General features: G+C 44.9%; 1 protein-coding gene across 4 annotated transcripts; it reads right to left on the reverse strand.

Moving 5' to 3' along the window:
- Nucleotides 1-1232: 1232 nt before the first annotated feature.
- Nucleotides 1233-7766, reverse strand: LOC125448343 (zinc finger and BTB domain-containing protein 39). Of its 4 annotated transcripts, none has more exons than XM_048523607.2 (2): nt 7729-7766; nt 1233-3731 (listed from the first exon to the last, which is right to left on the reverse strand). In XM_048523607.2, the coding sequence occupies exon 2, from the start codon at nt 3626-3628 to the stop codon at nt 1490-1492; it is 2139 nt and encodes a 712-aa protein (XP_048379564.1). In that variant the 5' UTR covers nt 3629-3731; nt 7729-7766; the 3' UTR covers nt 1233-1489. The 4 variants fall into 4 exon arrangements, with proteins under 4 accessions (XP_048379564.1, XP_048379563.1, XP_048379565.1 ...); XM_048523606.2 differs by lacking the exon at nt 7729-7766 and adding an exon at nt 7607-7722; XM_048523608.2 differs by lacking the exon at nt 7729-7766 and adding an exon at nt 7502-7559.
- Between the last annotated feature and the right edge of the window lie 14290 nt (nt 7767-22056).

Genomic DNA, 22056 nt, shown 5'->3' on the forward strand with positions numbered 1-22056 from the left:
CCTAGCTTCACGTTGCCATTTTCCAGGTGCAAGCACAGATTGCAGAATGGCACGGTATTTAACCATAAGGATGATCACAGCTAATATTGTTCCCTTCTACCTCCAACCCCAACAACATCTACACTTGCTCACTGAAGTTAATTAGAGTTCATTAGATTAACAGGCATGATTAATACTCCTCTGTGTTGGCCAGGAAACTATTCTGGCAGGGGTTCCATTTCTTGGATGTATTTTTGGACAGTTGTTGGTGGGATTGAGGTCAGCAGGTGGGCTCAGACCTTACAGTATAGGCCAGGCAGGAGGGCAGTTTTCAAGGTCATATTAATCAAATTAACATGGCAGGACACAAACACTCAACCATAAAGTGTAAGTCCATTACTATCATTATACTCCCCAGCAACCTTATTCCTTAAGCTTGAATGAATTTACATTCAATTCCAGCCATGCAAACAATCCACAATGAAGACTGCTTTATAAACACAAAAGGTGGTACTGGGAAAAGCCTATTCAAGACAATTTGCCACCCTATCCCTGTAACCCTGCATTTCCTATGGCTAATTCACCTAACCTACACATCCTGGCCACTATGGGCAATTTAGCATGTCCAGTCCACCTAACCTGCACATCTTTGGACTGTGGGAGGAAACCACAGCACTTGGAAGAAACCAACGCAGAGAGGCGAAGAACGTGCAAACTCCACATAGAATTAACAAATGCGGACTTCCCTGCTATGTACAGTATGGTTAAATTATGCCTTTAAATATTTGAGCCATTAGGGAGCCGAATGCATGCAGATATGTGTGAATAGAATGCAGTGATGCCTAACAAGATCTAACATGAACTCGAAAGTTATGATGCCTGAACGCCAGTCAGTCCAACAAAGTTAACACTGATTACTTGTGTATATTTAGGATAAATTATGTTTTTTGACTAACAGATATAATCAATGTGGATAAAGTGGCATTTTGTGTAAGACAATGAATGAAAAATTTAACAGTCACCAGGTAGCATTTTTAGAAAAATTTCAATAGACAGAACAAAGCAGTCACAATCAAGTACTTGAGATGACATTAAAACTGCAAAGCAGACCTGAAGTAGGTTAGTAAATTTCATCAGAATTCTGAAGATTTTACCTTAAATTCATAATGGTACTGGATACCAATGAGTTTTGCTACAAAAACAAAAACAAATTGCTGGAAAAACTCAGCAGGTTGGACAGCATCTGTGGAGAGAGCTTTGTAAGCAGAAAGCAAATAATCAGTCCTGGAACCTCTCAGGTAACTTGGCCACTACATTTCATTTCCAAACTAGACAGTGCACTTATCAGATGTGCTATCAGAATAAAAATTCAAAACCTTCCATAGAATCATTGAGGTTCACAGAATGGGAGGCAGCTCCACTGTACATTAAAAGGAGGCTTTATTTGAAGTCTATTTCTGAATACAGTTTTTCAAATCAACAATGGAACCGTTTCCTTTTCGAGTAAGGGTCAGTCCGTCATTTTTACTGGCTGTTTGGAATGCACTATATACATGAATGTCTGTGCAATATTAAAGTCAGGAGGGAGGCCCCCCTCTTTGTGTATCTCCACATGTTTAATCATAAGGTTCAAGGTGGGACAGTATTTCTGGCAAACTGTGCAGCAATACATAAGGGCACCTGAATGGGTCTTCAGATGGTTTTTAACAGTCGACCGTCCCCTGAAGAACTTGTGGCACAGTTTGCATTCATAGGGCTTCTCTCCTGAGTGGATTCGGAGATGATACTGAAACTCACTAGAATGGGAAAACCTCTTCCCACAAAACTCACATTCATACCAGTTTCCTTTAGAGCTGGCTTTGCCTTGGTTTGAGGGAAGGGTCAGAACAGTTTCTTGGTGTACAGCAGGCAAATGTCCATCGCTTGTAGATTCATCTGATGGCGTTGTTGTTAACGCCTTTTTGAGCCACTGGTGTGGAGTAGTTGGACCTTTTGGGCCATCTAAGTTATGTCTCTTATGTATCTTCACATGGTTTTGATAAGAGGCTTCTAAACGGAACTTTTTATTACAGAAATTACATTCATATAAATACTCCATACCCTGGTGTGAAGCCATATGTTGCTCTAGAACAGTTCGATCCACAAAGCTATTACCACATACAGAACAGGAAAAGATTGATATATTCATGTGGGACAAAACATGCCACATTAGGCTGCAGACTGATCTAGATGGCTGCTCACAGACACAACAGGAGAGACTTTTCATGTTGAGATGGGAAAGGATATGCTCTTTCACAGCAAGGTAGTCTTTAGTCACTGTCTTTCCACAGACAGCACAAAATAGTTCTGTGGGAGAGCCACCAAAATTAGCTTCAGCAGGCAGGATGGTATTTGGTTGGACAATAATGTTAGTATCATGTGGCTTCCCTTTCCTATGTCCAGCCACTTGCCACTGAGTTACAAATTTCATTTCACACATGTCGCATGAGAAGAGAAAAATTCCGACGTGAGACAAAACATGGGTGATTCGAGAGCTCCTGTCAGTGAACTTGGCGCCACACACTGTGCACAGCCCCTCTTTTGCATCAATGTGGAGTTTACCGTGTTGCCTAATCATTCCTATGTTGGCTGGTAAGACCTTGCCACATACCTGGCATGGCATATTCTTACTTTCACCATTACTATCTTTAATACAGACAAGATTGTCATCTTCGCTGTCATCTGTTAACTCAATTATTTCTTCAGAAGGACCTCTGCTCTCTTGGTGGTCATCAAAGTTAAGGCCATCCTGTTCAATACCTTCAAATGGCATGCACTCCATTTCCTTCATTGACTGAACCTGGAGATCAACATTATTACCGACACAGGAATTACTACTTTCTTTGAGAGATTCTCCAGGCATCAGTAAACTGGTTTGATTATAATATCCATTACTCTGTATTTCATATAGCTCACATGGGCCTTTATTAGAGGTCAAAGGCATATTCTCACTTGTTGTGGACTGGCTGTATTCCATCTCCAGGTTATCTTCAGTTTTTGTTGACTGTTGGTACATCACTGGCATACTTGGGCCATTTTCATTCACAAGATTTTGTTCTTCACTTTTAAAACTCTCTCCTACTTCAACCTGCATGATGTAATCTCTATTATGACAAATCTGTGGGCCTGGGCCACTGGAGTCTGACATTGTGGTGTTTTGGTCATTCAAACCTCCAGTGAGAGGTGCATAGCCTTCGGTTGATCTAACTGTTGGTTTGCTGCTTTCAGTTTTTTCCAAGTCAGGAAAGGTGGAGTAACAAGCCTTCAGGAGATCTTGCATTCCTAACTTCTCCGCCATCTCATAGATAACACCGACATTAATGAGATCAGTAAAAAGCTCAGCTGTATAGATAAAATTCAATATTCTTTCAAAATTTGCCGGGGTGATGAAGTCTACCACATAGGTTCTTGCAGTATTAACCTCGGAATTCAGAAAGAGCTTCTGGAAGTAGCCAGCAGCACATGCAAGCACTGATTTGTGTGCTGAAAATGTCCTGTCACCAACCACAATGATTACATCACACATGGTTTCAGACAGCCTAAACTTATTAAGTTCCTTAAGAAGGTTATTAGGGTGGTCAGCACTGTGTAGTTTAATTCTCATACCCATTTCTGTTAGTGCTTTGGAAACTTCCACTAAACTCAAATTGGCTGGCCAGTAAAGTACTTTGCCTTACACCGTTCCATGAACATTATCTTGTATAAAGACAAGCCTGCAAATGAGAACAGTTAGGTCAGTTACAATAAAAGATTCTACAAAACTAACATTTTTCAAAACATTATGCAGCTTTGCATTCCAACTCAGGGCTTTAAATTAAATCAATAAAGCTGAGAGGCATTAGGACACCACAATTTGTTGCTGCATAAAGCACTTTAAAATAGTAACACAGTCCCAACGAACTTCACTGGAACACTTATCAGACAAAAATTAACAGATAGCACTAGGACACGTGACCAAACACTTGGTGAGAGAGGTAGGTTTTAAAGAATATCTATCACACAAACATACATACGTACAAAATATTCGGCCTCTCGAGCCTGCTCCACCATTCAATAAGATCATAGCTGACCTGTTTGTGTTCTGTATTTCATATTCCCATCTAACCCCTGATAACCTCCCCTTGTCTAATAAGAATCTATCTACTTCTTTCTTAAAAACAATAACTGCCTTCCGCCACCCTGAGAGTCAGTGTTCCAAAGTCGCAAAATCCTCAGAAAAAATTGTCTGTCTTAAAAGGGTGATCTCTAAATGAACAAAATGCTTGATTTGTTGATAATAAAGTAATAAAACGCTTACACAGATACAAACACGCACAAAATGATGCCAAAATGACAAAGCAAGAGAAAAAACTTTTTGGTGTAGTACAGCTTAATATAGCGATCAAAGACTCACTGCCAAATTTACTGATTGGGTCTGGGAAGAGGAGATTGGTAAATTACAATTCTATAACTTCCTAAATGGTATGTTAATTAAGGCATTTCGCACATGTCTTCAGCTATCCTGTGGTATAATATTCTCAGTTTATTAATCATCTTCCAATAGATTCCCATCCATCAATGCCCTCTTCTAAACAATGGCAAAGATGGACAGAATATATCAGAAGGAAACAATTTGAGTTTATCTTCTTCTGGCTTGTACTCTTGTTTGACTCTATAGTTTGGAATTGACTTTCTTGGTGATTACAGCTCCTTAGTGAATAGAAATGTTGAATATCAAGTCTACTGAAACCAATTGATCTTTCCAGCTTGCTCAACTACGTCAACATAATTCACAGAATAAATGTGAAATACAAATCCTCGAAGATAACCGTAAGTAGATTTACAAGAATAAGTGAGACACTATCATTGTCTCCAAAACATGCTGAAAATCCCAATAACCCGCATCACAAAAACAGAGTTCGCCATACTCAAAAATGTTATTACAACCAGAGAATTACAGGACGCAATTCACAAAATAGAAATTAAAAAAGGCCCTAGAACTTTGTCTTAAAAATAGAATTGACTTTCCAGCAGTACGTTGTTTTGATCAGAGTTTAACTGAAAATAGTCACAGTACTCCAACCAAATCAGTTTTCCTCTATCTAGTCTGAAGTTTATTCACATCCAAATGATAAGAAACTTGAAAAGAAAGGTGAAACATTTAGAACGCAGAGGCGGCCATGTGATTCAGGGTTTTTGCCTCTGCCATTCTTTCAGGCAGAGTTCCAAACCCCTACCACCCTGAGGGTGAAAAATTCCTAAACTTCTCTCTAATCCCTGCGCCAATTATCTTAAATTGACACACTTCTGATTATTTTCTTCACTTTTTATTCACTCCATTTAGGACCCTCAATTTTATTCATCAATTTAATCTCCCTTCAGCCTCCTACTCCAATGACTGTACTCCAACTTTGCACTGAAAAAATATACTTCATATCACAATAAATATTGCACTGAATTATTTTTCTAAAATTTTGTCTGAGTTACTGTATATGATAGAAGTTGAGAATATCTTAAAAGATGCGAGTAAATGTTTTCTAAAGGTGTCTTGCTAAATCTCAAATTGCTTGCTGTCACGTGGTCAGTTTAACCTGGTTGAGCCAAATTAAATAGAACTCATTAAACAGCTGTTGGGAAAGTCCAGTGGTTGCACTAAGCAAAAATTAATGGCATTTTCTCACAAAAAGTCAAAATGTCTCTCAACAAGACACCCACAAATAGACAGCAGAACTCCACTGCCTCAATGTCTGTTACTACATGTCTTGTAAAATGTTTTAGTGAGAGCTCTGAAAGTTATATAAAAGTTTATTTTCAAATTTAGAACTTGGTTCCCTGACAACTTTGCTAATGCTAGGTAGCTGAGCCATTCAACTGAGAAATTCCCATAATCAATCTTCCATGTGGTGTTGGTTACTGATTTGATAAGTGGGCAGATTGCAAGTGGTGAAATTGAATACAGACAATCAATAACCTAACATTAAGGGACATGAGAAATACTGGTTGTATTACTGGACTAATATTGCAGAGGCCTTGGTATTAGTTCAAGTCTGATTTGGCAGTTTGAACATTTGAATCCACTTTTGAAAAGCTAGCATACCATGACATTTTTTTTCTTGTGAAAACTAATCTTTAATATCATCTTAGATTTGATTTTAAACATTTAGAAAAAGCAGATAATACAGAACCTTTACTTGAGTATTGTTTTGGTGTTAATTTCTTAATAGCTCCCACTGCATTCAGAAATTGTGAAAAGTTTGTTCACAGATTTACTGTGATAATGCAACATTACAGAATATTCCCCATGTAAATTCCAAAGATTCTTCTGATGAAAAGAGCATAACTATCCATCACAAAGCTTTGCAATGGCATGAAGCCACCTTATTCTTTGAATCAAACCACAAGAAAAATGAAACGTAAAGAAAAACTACTGCAGTCTTTCAAGGAGTTTGCCAATATCATCATAAAACATCCACAAGTTGGATGCTCTTTGCGCTACATAAACATCAGACTTCAAAATATTCTTGCATTCTGAAACCTGTTTACAAAAATTACTTCGGCCTTTACTATGTCCGAACTTGAATCCTTCCTTTAGGATGGTATGGGATCTGTTGAGGTATTACAGTAAATAAGAATTCAGTTCTGATGAAGGGTTTTGGCCCAAAACATTGACTTTACTGCTCCTCTGATGCTGTCTGACCTGCTGTGTTTGTTCAGCTCCAGGCTTATTGACTCTGGCTTCCAGCATCTGCAGTCCTTACTGTCTTCTACAGAGGAGTTCATTCGGTTTTCTTTTAATCACTTTGCAGGCAGAACTTAATTCAGGGTTCAGGTTAAGTAAAGCAGGGTGATTTTTAAAGTGAAAAAAATGTATTTTGTGTATTGGATTTTTTGTTAAATTTAAATGTTAACACTTCATATAACCAAGACCTGCTAATTCTGGTGACAATTACTCCATTATAAACAGCTCTGGTTTTAAGTTCAATAAAACTGCATTGGCCAGCTTGCATTATTTAATTTTTTTATACGATATGGCAAAGACACTAAGTAACAGTTCCTTTTTGCTCATTTTTTTTTCTCTAAACTGGCATGACACTACAAATTCGATTCTCTTCCCCAACCCGTGGATTTCGGGAATGAGGATATTATAACATTCCTCTTGCTTTAAACTGGAGTGTAGTTGGGACTCGGGGTGTGTGTGTGTGAAGTGAGTGCCGGGAGAAGCTCTGCTGATGTGCAGTCGGTTGATGGTAGGAAGCGGGAGATAGCCCTTTCTCTCCCATGAAGGGTTCTGCTCCGGACCCAGGTGAGAGGCCTGCACAAGTCTTACAGCGCCTGGACCGGCGGGTGGCCGCCAGGATCCCGATCCCAGTCACAGCCCCAGCCCCAGCCCCAGGCCCAGGCCCGGGCCCGGGCCCTGGGGCCCAGCCAGCGACCCCCCCGAGCTCCGGCCCCCGAGCCCCCCCCCCTCCCCGTGTCCCTGGTAACAAAGACCGAGCCTCACAACCTCAGACATTTTGTTTTTTTTACTCAGGATGCTGAGGGCTCTAACAGGCCAGGCCGGGATAATAAATCCCGGTGCTGCTTCACCATATCCTCTCCACACGCTTACCGGCTGGAGTACAATAAAATTAAAGCCTTTTCACCACCACATCAACATCGACACATCCAAAGGCCCACAGCGGCCAGTCTGTTTAAAAAACATCAAAGACATTAAGCGGGGACACAACGCACCATCACTACTCAAACCCATCTGACCCAGGAGAGCCGCCCTACCGGCCGGGAGGACTCCGTACACCGACACCCAGGAGAGCCGCCCTACCGGCCGGGAGGACTCCGTACACCAAGGCCCAGGAGAGCCGCCCTACCGGCCGGGAGGACTCCGTACATCGACTCCGTATGAGACTGCTGGCGTCGCCCAATTGTGGGAAGAACATAGAACATAGAACAGTAAAGCACAGAACAGGCCCTTCAGCCCACAATGTTGTGCCGACCATTGATCCTCATGTATGCACCCTCAAATTTCTGTGACCATATGCATGTCCAGCAGTCTCTTAAATGACCCCAATGACCTTGCTTCCACAACTGCTGCTGGCAACGCATTCCATGCTCTCACAACTCTCTGCGTAAAGAACCTGCCTCTGACATCCCCTCTATACTTTCCACCAACCAGCTTAAAACTATGACCCCTCGTGCTCACCATTTCTGCCCTGGGAAATAGTCTCTGGCTATCAACTCTATCTATGCCTCTCATTATCATGTATACCTCAATTAGGTCCCCTCTCCTCCTCCTTTTCTCCAATGAAAAGAGACCGAGCTCAGTCAACCTCTCTTCGTAAGATAAGCCCTCCAGTCCAGGCAGCATCCTGGTAAACCTCCTCTGAACCCTCTCCAAAGCATCCACATCTTTCCTATAATAGGGCGACCAGAACTGGACGCAGTATTCCAAGTGCGGTATAACCAAAGTTTTATAGAGCTGCAACAAGATCTCACGACTCTTAAACTCAATCCCCCTGTTAATGAAAGCCAAAACACCATATGCTTTCTTAACAACCCTGTCCACTTGGGTGGCCATTTTAAGGGATCTATGTATCTGCACACCAAGATCCCTCTGTTCCTCCACGCTGCCAAGAATCCTATCCTTAATCCTGTACTCAGCTTTCAAATTCGACCTTCCAAAATGCATCACCTCGCATTTATCCAGGTTGAACTCCATCTGCCTCCTCTCAGCCCATCTCTGCATCCTGTCAATGTCCCGCTGCAGCCTACAACAGCCCTCTACACTGTCAACGACACCTCCGACCTTTGTGTCGTCTGCAAACTTGCTGACCCATCTTTCAATCCCCTCATCCAAGTCATTAATAAAAATTACAAACAGTAGAGGCCCAAGGGCAGAGCCCTGTGGAACCCCACTCACCACTGACTTCCAGGCAGAATATTTTCCTTCTACTACCACTCGCTGTCTTCTGTTGGCCAGCCAATTCTGTATCCAAGCAGCTAAGTTCCCCTGTATCTGGCTGGCCAACAGAAGACAGCGAGTGGTAGTAGAAGGAAAATATTCTGCCTGGAAGTCAGTGGTGAGTGGGGTTCCACAGGGCTCTGTCCTTGGGCCTCTACTGTTTGTAATTTTTATTAATGACTTGGATGAGGGGATTGAAGGATGGGTCAGCAAGTTTGCAGACGACACAAAGGTCGGAGGTGTCGTTGACAGTGTAGAGGGCTGTTGTAGGCTGCAGCGGGACATTGACAGGATGCAGAGATGGGCTGAGAGGTGGCAGATGGAGTTCAACCTGGATAAATGCGAGGTGATGCATTTTGGAAGGTCGAATTTGAAAGTTGAGTACAGGATTAAGGATAGGATTCTTGGCAGCGTGGAGGAACAGAGGGATCTTGGTGTGCAGATACATAGATCCCTTAAAATGGCCACCCAAGTGGACAGGGTTGTTAAGAAAGCATATGGTGTTTTGGCTTTCATTAACAGGGGGATTGAGTTTAAGAGTCGTGAGATCTTGTTGCAGCTCTATAAAACTTTGGTTAGACCGCACTTGGAATACTGCATCCAGTTCTGGGCGCCCTATTATAGGAAAGATGTGGATGCTTTGGAGAGGGTTCAGAGGAGGTTTACCAGGATGCTGCCTGGACTGGAGGGCTTATCTTATGAAGAGAGGTTGACTGAGCTCGGTCTCTTTTCATTGGAGAAAAGGAGGAGGAGAGGGGACCTAATTGAGGTATACAAGATAATGAGAGGCATAGATAGAGTTGATAGCCAGAGACTATTTCCCAGGGCAGAAATGGCTAACACGAGGGGTCATAGTTTTAAGCTGGTTGGTGGAAAGTATAGAGGGGATGTCAGAGGCAGGTTCTTTACGCAGAGAGTTGTGAGAGCATGATATTCTGGATAACAAATACTATAGATATTGGAGAACTGAAATAAAAGCAAGTTTCTCAGCAATTTTCAATAAGATCACCTTTAATTATTCTAAATTCCAGTGGAGTACAAACCATAAGATAACCCTCCCATCACGGGAATAAACATCGATGTCTTCCGCCAAAGTACCTCGTAGACTTCAGGGCTCAGTAGAAAGTTTAACAATTTCAGAGCGTGAATATCTTTCTCCATGTTCGTTACCCATCCCCACACCCTTACATCCCGTTCCAAAGGGTGGCTCCGAGCAGTGCCAATCCATTTTCAATCATTTACATTTCTTGCTAGCAACCTGCCCAGCATTTATCTCTCCCTCAGCTTATCAACAGTAATCTCTTTGTTTGCCAATCCCTTTTTTCTCTCTTCCTCTGGTCCCCTTCTCCATGTATTCTATTCATATCCCCCTATCCTCACCTCACCCTGTCATCAGCATAAATACCTGCTTTAAGAACCAAAAGAACTGTGGATGCTGTAAACCAGGAACAAAAACAAAGTTGCTGGAAAAGCTCAGCAGGTCTGGCAGCATCTGTGAAGGAGAAAGGAAGGGTCACCGGACCCGAAACGTTAACTCGTTTTTTTCTCCTCCACAGATGCTGCCAGACCTGCTGAGCTTTTCCAGCAACTTTGTTTAAATACCTGCCTTTCCCAGCTATTTTCAGTTCTGACAAAAGGTCACTGGATTCAAAACTTTAATTCTGTGTTTCTCACTACAGATGCTCCCAGACCCGTTGAGATTTTCCAGCACTTTCTGTTTTTGTTCCTGTTGATGGGGGAGTGCAGAATCAGGGATCACAGTATAAGGATTGTGGATAAACCATTTAGGACTGAGATGAAGAAAAATGTCTTCATCCAGAGAGTGGTGAGTCTGTGGAATTTGCTACCACAAAAGCAGTTGAGGCCAAAATATTGGACATCTCAAAACTGTTTCAAAGGGAATGAAGCACTTTAAGTAACACGATAGTCAATATTGTGCAAAGCAAACTCCCATAACAACAATGCGATAATGACCACTTTTTTTTGTGATGTTGATTGAGGGATTAATATTGGCCAGGATAATGTGGGATATTTCCCTGTTCTTCTTCAAAATAATGCCACAAATCTTTTAAATCCACACGAGTAGACAAATGGGTTCCGCTTAACCAATTTACCCAACAGTGCAGCACTTCCTCAGTACTATTCTGGAAGTGAGTTTTGAGAAGTATCAGGCTGGATTTTTGTGCATGGATTTCCAAAGTGCACAGTCAGTGTACAGTCCCTTGAAGATCAATTGTGTTCTCAGCAAAAGGCACAATTTGATCCAAAAGTATAAACTCTTCTTTGAGAGTCACAAAACTGAATTCTGTCATGAAATACATCTTGATTTTTTTTTAAAGTTAGAAACAAAACTTTGTAACCTCAAGACATGGAGCCTCATTATCATTGGGCACAATTGTAAAATTGGTCTTTTAACCATGCACTGAAGATGTGATAGATTCAATTTTTAATGACTCATTTTGAAGGAAACATAGACCCTTCAACTGGCATGTGTTGTCCGCAAGCATATTAAATATTTATTCAAATATTGTGGGGATTCTGGGACTTGTTCAATAAGATTCTTTCAGTTCTTAAAATAATTTGGGTTTTTTTTGTTAAAATTTGCTGTTTGGGTCCAGTTTGGGCCAAAGGGCCTGTCTCCGTGCTACGACGCTATCAGGTCCTGAGCGCCAAAAATCCACTGATTGTTTTTGTTATGGAAGTTTTAATACCAAATCAAAGGGTAAAAATTTCCTTCATTATTCTTGGTAACTGCTAACAACTAAACCACACCATCCAAAGTGGTGTGCACAATGTTCTGATAGGCTTCTTGGTGTACTGGATGTTTTTGGAAAGAAAGAGGAATTCATAAGGACAAACAAATACAAGTGCTACAAAATCACTACCTTGGGATCGCTTCACACAAGCCTGGACATTTCAGAGCCCATAAGGCAGGCTATAACAGAATGCAGGGTGACTTACACACAATTTCTGGAACAGGACAACTCTTCCTGTAAAAGGTTACCACAGCATAAAAAATGCACACTAACAGATCCTTTCAAACCGCCCAAGGTGTATATTTGAATTTGATTTATTGTTGTCACGTGTACCAAGATACAGTGAACAATGTTATTTTGCTTGCTATACAGGCAGATAATACCGTACAAAGTGCATCAGGATAGCAGAACAGAGTGCAGAGTACAATGTTACAGCTGTAGAGAGACAGGTCAACATTCACATTTGAGAGGTCCATTCAAAAGTCTGATAACAGTGGGGAAGAAACAGTTCTTGAATCTACTCATACATGTATTCAAATGTTTAGATCTTCCTGACGGAAGAGGTTGGAGGAAGGTGTAACCGGAGTGGGAGAAGTCGAAGGGTCAAGGCCCGAAACATCAGCCTTCCAGCTCCTCTGATGCTGCTTGGCCTGCTGTGTTCATCCAGCTCTACACCATGTTATCTTTGATTATATTAGTTGCTTTCCTGAGGCAACAGGAAGTACAGATGGAGTCAATGGATGGCAGGCTGGTTTGCATGATGGACTGCATTGTGTTCACAACTCTCTAGTTTCTCCGACCTCTACATCACCGAGGACAAATGCCAACTCTCCGACACCTCCTCCTACTGCCCCCTTGATCATGACCCCACCCACGAGCACCAAACCATCATCTCCAACACCATCCATGACCTCATCACCTCAGGGGACCTCCCACCTTATTGTTCCCCAACCCCGCACCACCCGCTTCTATCTCCTTCCCAAAATCCACAAACCAGCCTGCCCTGGCCGACCTATTGTCTCAGCCTGTTCCTGCCCCACCGAACTCATCTCCACCTATCTGGACTCCATTTTCTCCCCCTTGGTCCAGGAACTCCCTACCTATGTCTGTGACACCACCCACACCCTCCACCTCCTCCAGACCTTCCAATTCCCTGGCCGCCAAAACCTCATTTTCACCATGGACATCCAGTCCCTATACACCTGTATTCCTCACGCAGATGGCCTCAAGGCCCTCCGCTTCTTCCTGTCCCACAGGCCCGACCAGTCCCCCTCCACCGACACCCACATCCGCCTCGCCGAACTCGTCCTCACGCTCAACAACTTCTTTCTCGATTCCTCCCACTTCCGACAGACAAAGGGGGTGGCCATGGGTACTTGCATGGGACCAAGCTATGCCTGCCTCTTTGTAGGTTACGTGGAACAGTCCCTCTTCCGCACCTATAACAGGCCCCAAACTCCACCTCTTCCTCCGTTACATTGATGGCTGTATCGGCACCGCCTCTTGCCCCCAGAGGAGCTCGAACAGTTCATCCACTTCACCAACACCTTCCACCCCAACCTCAAGTTCACCTGGGCCATCTCCAACACATTCCTCACCTTCCTGGACCTCTCAGTCTTCATCTCAGGTAACCAGCTAGAAACTGATGTCCATTTCAAGCCCACCGACTCCCACAGCTACCTAGAGTACATCTCGTCCCACCCACCCTCCTGCAAAAATTCCATCCCCTATTCCCAATTCCTTCGCCTCCACCGCATCTGCTCCCAGGATGAGGCATTCCACTCCAGCACATCCCAGATGTCCACGTTCTTCAAGGACCGCAACTTTCCCCCCGCAGTGGTCGAGAACGCCCTTGGCCGTGTCTCCCGCATTTCCTGCAACACATCCCTCACACCCTGCCCCTGCAATAACCGCCCTAAGAGAATCCCCCTCGTCATCACATACCACTCCACCAACCTCCGGATACAATGCATCATCCTCCGACACTTCCGCCATCTACAATCCGACTCCACCACCCAAGACATTTTTCCAACCCCACCCTTGTCTGCCTTCGGGAGAGACCACTCTCTCCATGACTCCCTTGTCCACTCCACACTCCCCTCCAACCCCACCCCACCCGGCACCTTCCTCTGCAACCGCAGGAAGTGCTACACTTGCCCCCACACCTCCTCCCTCACCCCCATCCCAGGCCCCAAGATGACTTTCCATATTAAGCAGATGTTCACCTGCACATCTGCCAGTGTGGTATACTGTATCCATTGCACCCGGTGTGGCTTCGTCTACATTTGGGAATCCAAGCAGAGGCTTGGGGACCGCTTTGCAGAACACCTCCACTCGGTTTGCAACAAACAACTGCACCTCCCAGTCGCGAACCATTTCAACTCTCCCTCCCATTCCTCAGACGACATGTCCATCATGGGCCTCCTGCAGTGCCACAACGATGCCATGCGAAGCTTACAGGAACAGCAACTCATATTCTGCTTGGGAACCCTGCAGCCCAATGGTATCAATGTGGACTTCACAAGCTTCAAGATCTCCCCTTCCCCCACTGCATCCCAAAACCAGCCCAGTTTGTCACCTTCCCCCACTGCATCCCAAAACCAGCCCAGCTTGTCCCGTCCCCCCACTGCATCCCATAACCAGCCAAGCTCGTCCCCTCCCCCCACTGCATCCCAAAACCAGCCCAGCCTGTCTCCGCTTCCCTAACCTGTTCTTCCTCTCACCCATCCCTTCCTCCCACCTCAAGCTGCACCTCCATTTCCTACCTACTAACCTCATCCCACCTCCTTGACCTGTCCGTCTCCCTGGACTGACCTATCCCCTCCCTACCTCCCCACCTATACTCTCCTCTCCACCTATCTTCTTTTCTCTCCATCTTCAGTCTGCCTCCCCCTCTCCCTATTTATTGCAGTTCCCTCACCCCATCCCCCTCTCTGATGAAGGGTCTCGGCCCGAAACGTCAGCTTTTGTGCTCCTGAGATGCTGCTTGGCCTGCTGTGTTCATCCAGCTTCACACTTTGTTATCTCAGATTCTCCAGCATCTGCAGTTCCCATTATCTCTGTAGTTTCTTGTGGTTCTGGGGAGAGCAGTTGCCATACCATCCTGTGATGCATCCAGATAGGATGCATTCTATGGCGCATCTAGAAAAATTGGTAAGAGTCTTTACAGACATGCCGAATCATGTAGTGTGCACAGCAAGCCTGTTAATTAACAATATGTTAATTGCCACGTTTGCAACAAGTATTATCATCATGTTCTTTGTGGAAAGAAGGTGCCAACTGGATAGGATGTTGAACTATGATTGGCTTTTTCTTGTGGTATCCAAATGGCATGTTTTTGAGCATCAGGATTCCTCAATATTAACCCAGGGTTTATCTGCCTGGAAAGAACATGCACACTGTGAACAGTCATGTTTTTAGGAAGCAACCATGAAACTATGTGTGAGTGTAAATCCACAGAGATTGCATTTTTGGAACGGGAAGCGAAGCAATGAGGGAATGGATGGTTGGAGCTCAGGACCTTAATGCACATAGCCTGATAGAGTCATAGAGTCGTAGTGTCCTACAGCCTGGAGACAAACCCTTCGGCCCAAACTGGTCCATGGTGACCAAAATGTCTATTCATGCTAACCCCATTTCTCTGCACTTCGCCCATATCTTTCGAAACCATTCCTATCCATGTATTCATCCAAATGCCTTTTAAATGTTGTCAACGTACCCACCCCAACCACTTCCACTGGCAGCTCATTCCATATGCGTACCACCCACTGTATCAAAAAGTTGCCCCTCAAATTCCCGTCTATTCTTTCCCCTCCTACCTTAAACTGATGCCCTCTGGTCCTCAATTTCCCCAACCCTGGGAAAAACACTGAGTGCACTCACCTTATCCATGCCTCATTACACTTCTATAAGATCCCCCCTCAGTCTCCTACGGTCTAAAGAAAAGAGTCCTAGCTTGTCCAGCTTCTCCCTATAACTCAGTTCCTTGAGTTCTGTCAATATCCTTGCAAATTTCTTCTACACTCTTTCCGGTTTAATAACATCCTTCCTATAGGAAGGTGACCAAAACTGAACACAATACTCCAAGTGCGGCTTCACCAACATCCTGTACGACTGCGACATAACTTCCCAACTTCTATACTCATTGCCCTGACTGATGAAGGCCAGTGTGCCAAAAGCCTTCCTCACTGCCCTGTCTACCTGTGACTCCATTTTTGGATAACCGTGCACCTGAACTCCAAGCTCTCTCTGTTCCATTACATTCCTTAAGGCCCTCCCATTCACCATGAAACTCCTACCTTGATTTGACTTTCCAAAATGCAACACTTCACACTTAAACTCATACACTTACACTTATATTAAACTCCATTTCTCGGCCCATTTCCCCAGCTGATCAAGAGCCTGCTGCAATTTCTGATAACCTTCCTCATTGTCCACAACACCGCCTATTTTAGTGTCATCCACAAACTTACTAATCATGCCTTGTACATTCTTATCCAAATCATTACAAACAGCAGTGGACCTAGCACCAACCACTGAGGCACACCACTAGTCACAGGCCCCTAGTCCAACAAGCATCTTTTTACTATTACTCTCTGCTTCCTACCATCAAGCCAATTGTGTATCCAAATAGCCAGCTGTTCGTGGATTCCATGCAATCTAACATTCCAGAGCAGCCTACCATATGGAAGCTTATCAAAGGCCTTACTGAAATCCATCTGGACTACATCTATGACCCTGCCCTCATCAACCTCCCTGGTCACTTCATCAAAGAACTCTAACAAATTTGAGAGGCATGATCTCCCATGCACTAAGCCATACTGACTATTCCTAATCAAACCTTGTCTTTCCAAATGTTTGTATCTGTTAACCCTCAGGATCTTCTCAATAATGGACCTACAACAGCTGTTGGGCTTACTGATCTATATTTCCAGGTTTTACTTTGCAGCCCTTCTTGAATAAGAGCACAACATTTGCTACCATCCTGTCTTCTAGGGGCTCAGCCATGGCTAACCATGATGCAAATATATCTGCCAGGGCCCCCACAATTTCTTCTGTAGCCTGTTGCAGGGCTCTTGGATATATCTGGACAGGACCAGGAGATTTATCCACCTTCATATCTTCTAATACTTCCAACAGTTCTTCTACTGTGATGTGGACTGTCCCCAAGATATTGCCACTAACTTCCTCAGGTTCCCAAGTCTTCATGTCTTTCTCCATGGTAAACACAGAGGAGAAACATTCATTGAGGACCTCGCCCATCCCCTGCGGTTCTACACGTACAAGTCCAATTGGTCCTTGACGGATCCTATTCGCTCTCTAGTTATTCTTTTTCCTTTAATATACTTAAAGACTTCCTTTGGATTCTCCCTAAATGTCTCAGTGAAAGGTATTTTGTGCCCCCTTTTAGCCCTCCTGATTTCCTTCTTCAGTAAAATCCTGTATCCCCTATTCGCCTCCAGGGATTCCCTTGATCCCAACTGCTTGTTACTGACCCATGCTTCCTTCTTTTTTCTGGTCAAAGCCTCAATATTTCTTGTCAGCCAGGGTTCCCTACTCCTACCAACCCTGCCCTTCACCCTCACAGCAACATATAGACCTTGAACTCTAGCTATCACACTTTTAAGGGCCTCCCACTTGCCAGAGGTCACTTTGCCTGCAAACAAACTACTCTAATCAACTCCTGCAAGCTCCTGTCTAATTCCAGCAAAATTCACCTTGCCCAAATTTAGAACTTGAACCTTTGGACCAATTTTGTCCTTCTCCATAACTATGTTAAAATTAATAGAACTATGGCCACTGGTGCTCCCCCACTGGCTTCTCAGCCGCCTGTCCTGCCCTATTTCCCAAGAGTACATTGAGTTTTGCCCCTTCCCAAGTAGGACCTTCTATATACTGCTTGAGGAAACTTTCCCGAACACATTTAACAAATTCTAACCCATCTAAGCCCTTAACACAATGGCAGTCCCAGTCTATGTTAAGAAATTAAAACCCCCACTCTGACAACTTTATTGCTCCTGCAAGTCTCCCCAGTCTCCCTGCAAATTTGTTCCTCGAATTCCTGTTGATTATTTGGGGGTCGATAGTACAATCCCTATAATGTCACCATGCCTTTCTTATTTCTTAGCTCCACCCACAGAGCAACACTGGATGATCCCTCAGTTAGTTCATCTCTGACTACTGCTGTGATACTCCCCTTAATCAAAAATGCAACTCCCCCTCCTCTCTTTCCTCCCCCTCTGTCCCTCCGAAATCACCTGTACCCAGGCACATTAAGCTGCCAGGCCTGTCCCTCCCTTAGCCATGTTTCTGTAATGGCTATAATATCCCAGTCCCACATACCTATCTATGCCCTGAGTTCATCGGCCTTACCTGTTCGCCCTCTTGCATTGAAATAGGTGCAATTTAATCCAACAGGCATTCCTCACTTCCTGTCCTGTTCCAGCCTGACCTGTCTCTTCAACTGTGATCAGAGATAATGGGAACTGCAGATGCTGGAGAATCCGAGATAACAAAGTGTGAAGCTGGATGAACACAGCAGGCCCAGCAGCATCTCAGGAGCACAAAAGCTGACGTTTCGGGCCTAGACCCTTCATCAGAAAAGGGGGATGGGGAGAGGGTTCTGCAATAATTAGAGAGAGAGGGGGAGGTGGACCAAAGATGGATAGAGGAGAAGATAGGTGGAGAGGAGAGTATGGGTGGGGAGGTAGAGATGGGATAGGTCAGTCCGGGGAGGACGGACAGGTCAAGGAGGCGGGATGAGGTAGTAGGTAGGAGATGGAGGTGCGGCTTGAGGTGGGAGGAAGGGATAGGTGAGAGGAAGAGCAGGTTAGGGAGACAGGGACAGGCTGGGCTGGTTTTGGGATGCAGTGGGGGGAGGGGACGAGCTGGGCTGGTTTTGGGGTGCAGTGGGGGGAGGGGAGATCTTGTAGCTTGCGAAATCCACATTAATACCATTGGGCTGCAGGGTTCCCAAGCGGAATATGAGTTGCTGTTCCTGCAACCTTCGGGTGGCATCATTATGGCACTGCAGGAGGCCCATGATGAACGTGTTGTCTAAGGAATGGGAGGGGGAGTTGAAATGGTTCGCGACTGGGAGGTGCAGTTGTTATTGCGAACTGAGCGGAGGTGTTCTGCAAAGTGGTCCCCAAGCCTCCGCTTGGTTTCCCCGATGTAGAGGAAGCCACACTGGGTACAGTGGATACAGTATACTACATTGGCGGATGAGCAGGTGAACATCTGCTTGATGTGGAAAGTCATCTTGGGGCCTGGGATGGGGGTGAGGGGGGAGGTGTGGGGGCAAGTGTAGCACTTCCTGTGGTTGCAGGGGAAAGTGCCGGGTGTGGTGGGGTTGGAGGGGAGTGTGGAGCTGACAAGGAAGTCCCAGAGAGAATGGTCTCTCCAGAAGGCAGACAAGGCTGGGGAGGGAAAAATGTCTTTGGTGGTGGGGTCGGATTGTAGATGGTGGAAGTGTCAGAGGATGATGCATTGTATCCGGACGTTGGTGGGGTGGTATGTGAGGACGAGGGGGATCCTCTTTTGGCAGTTATTGCGGGGGCGGGGTGTGAGTGATGAGGTGCGGGAAATGCGGGAGACACGGTCAAGGGCGTTCTCGACCACTGCGGGGGGAAATTGCGGTCCTTGAAGAACGAGGACATCTGGGATGTGCGGGAGTGGAATGCCTCATCCTGGGAGCAGATGTGACGGAGGTGAAGGAATTGGGAATAAAATCTCCCTTCCCCCCACTGCATCCCAAAACCAGCCCAGCTCGTCCCCGCCTGCCTAACCCGTTCTTCCTCTCACCTATCCCCTCCTCCCACCTCAAGCTGCACCTCCATTTCCTACCTACTAACCTCATCCCGCCTCCTTGACCTGTCCGTCCTCCCCCGACTGACCTATCCCCTCCTCACCTATACTCTCCTCTCCACCTATCTTCTCCTCTATCCATCTTCAGTCTGCCTCCCCCTCTCTCCCTATTTATTTCAGAACCCTCTCCCCCTCCCCTTTTTCTGATGAAGGGTCTAGGCCCGAAACGTCAGCTTTTGTGCTCCTGAGATGCTGCTTGGTTTGCTGTCTCTTCAACTTGCTATTTCTGATTATTGCATCTCCTTCCAGCCTCGCACTTGCCTCCCTGCTGTTGAGGACTCTGCACTCCTGCCAATCTAGTTTAACCCTCCCTTGTAGCACTCGCAAATCTGCGCGCGAGGATTTGCTTCCCCTCCAGTTCAAGTGCAACCTGTCCCTCTTGAACAGGTCACCTCTGCCCCCGAAAAGATCCCAATGATCCAGGACCCTGAATCCTACCCCCTGCACCAATTCTTCAGCCGCATATTCATCTGCCATATCCTCCTGTTCTTACCCTCACCAGCACATGGCACTAGAAGTAACCCGGAGATTACCACCGTCGAGGTCCTGGTTTTTAACTTTTTTCCTAGCTCTCTATAATCACTCCCCAGGACCTTGTCCCTATTTCTACCTATGTCATCTGTGCTAACATACACAATGACTTCTGGCTGCTCACCCTCCCCCTGGAGAATGTTCTGCAGTCCTTCGAAGACATCCTGGATCCTGGCACCCAGGAAGTAATGCATCCTGGATTCGGGTCCTGGTCAGTACCCCTAATTATCGAGTCTCCTATCACTAAGGTCCTGTTTACCTTTACCCTTTCCCGCTGTGCTCGAGAACCAGCCGTAGTGCCACTTGCTGCTTTCCCCTGAATGGTCATACCCCCAACAGTATCCAAAACATTGGCCACAAGGGGTTCCTGCTCTCTCTGCCTACTCCCTTTGAATTTGCTGGTGGTCACCCAGCTGCTGTCTGCCTGCACCTTACTAAAACTCTTAACTATGATGCATTCAGCATCTCAGATGATCCTGAGTTTATCAGCTCCAGCTCCCTAACCTGGTCTCCCAGGAGCTGCAGCTGGGTGCACTTCCCACAAGCGTAGACCATCAGGGATGATGAAAGACTCCCTGAGCTCCCACATCCTGCAGTAGGAGCATGCCACTGCCCTAACTACCCTCTCAAATGCTCGAAGACTAAAGCTAAAAGGACTTCACCTGAGCTTACCGATACTTTTTGCTGAGCCAGTGCTCACTGAAGCCTCCCAGTCACTCCGTGCTAGATGCTCTTCCTGCTACTGATCACAGGGGCTGTTGCCAGACATCCGCTCTTTAATGCAGGTGACTGCTTCCAGGCTCCAATGTGTGCACTGAAGTGATGCCTCTCCCCCTCAGTCACCCTCTGGAGGCAGGAAATCCAAACATGTATTTGCTATTTCCCATCTGCTCCCTTCAACGACAAGAAAAATGTACAGCCAGCATAGACAAAATTAAAGTATGCATGCAAAGAAAATGGATATTGTGAATTACTTGAAATGGTGTACTCCCCCACCCTTGTATCATGCTTGATGGTTTCCACAGACAATATGTGTTCACGTGAAGGGCACAATTCACCATCTTGCTGACACCTGCAACTTCTTTGTACAGTCAGATGCAAGGGATCCAGTGACTGCATGTACTTGAGCAAAACCATTCCTCATTACAGTGCTTTTATTGTAGAGAGAAATCTTTGACCTTGAATTAGGCCACCCTCAGTGTCCCTTCTGTGGCAAATAACCACAAAGAGAACACACCAACATGTCTCAGCTGTGTTAGCATTAGCACTCAGACCTTTTTGTCCGAACAAAACTTTTCCTTTAATGGCTACGTGCAGCCCTTTAAAAGCTGGAGTCTTGCTGCATTTTCCAATCTCCAGCCAAACATGGCACAGTCGAAGCCGCGTACACTGTAAATTTTCCCGATGTCTGCAGCTCATGCAAATTATTTGAAAAGTTATCAAAGCTTGCTAGCTTGTGCTTCAGCAAAAACGCTAATGCATTGGATCAATTCAATTGGATCGCTTCCATTATTGGATAATCAGGGTTTTACCTTTAACCAGCAGTGTATTTCTAAACAAATAATCGCTGGCAATTCAACACCGAAAGAGGGTGCACCATTGCATAAGCAGGCAGTTCAGATTTGTTGATGGAGTCAATGCCTTAGCTTTAAGTAGTGCAAACAGAGCTGTCTTCATTTTCGGCTCCTTGCAGTTTGGTTATTTGCGTTCGAATGCAGTTAAAAAGTATTGAAAGTTTCTTTGCAGTAATAGCCATTTGCAAATGCAGTGAATTCTCAAAAAACTGTGTGATGGCACGAAGGGGAAGAATTTATTGTCCTTATGCACCTTTGATAATATAAAGATTGCATGTGCCTGTATTGGGGTTATTTTGCCTTCTGGAAGAAAACGAATAGAAGCGCTGATTGTTGGTGAAAATAAATCTGTACTACTATTTCAAGTACAAGAGGG

This window comes from Stegostoma tigrinum, chromosome X, assembly GCF_030684315.1.
Source record: "Stegostoma tigrinum isolate sSteTig4 chromosome X, sSteTig4.hap1, whole genome shotgun sequence".
NCBI lineage: Eukaryota > Metazoa > Chordata > Chondrichthyes > Orectolobiformes > Stegostomatidae > Stegostoma > Stegostoma tigrinum.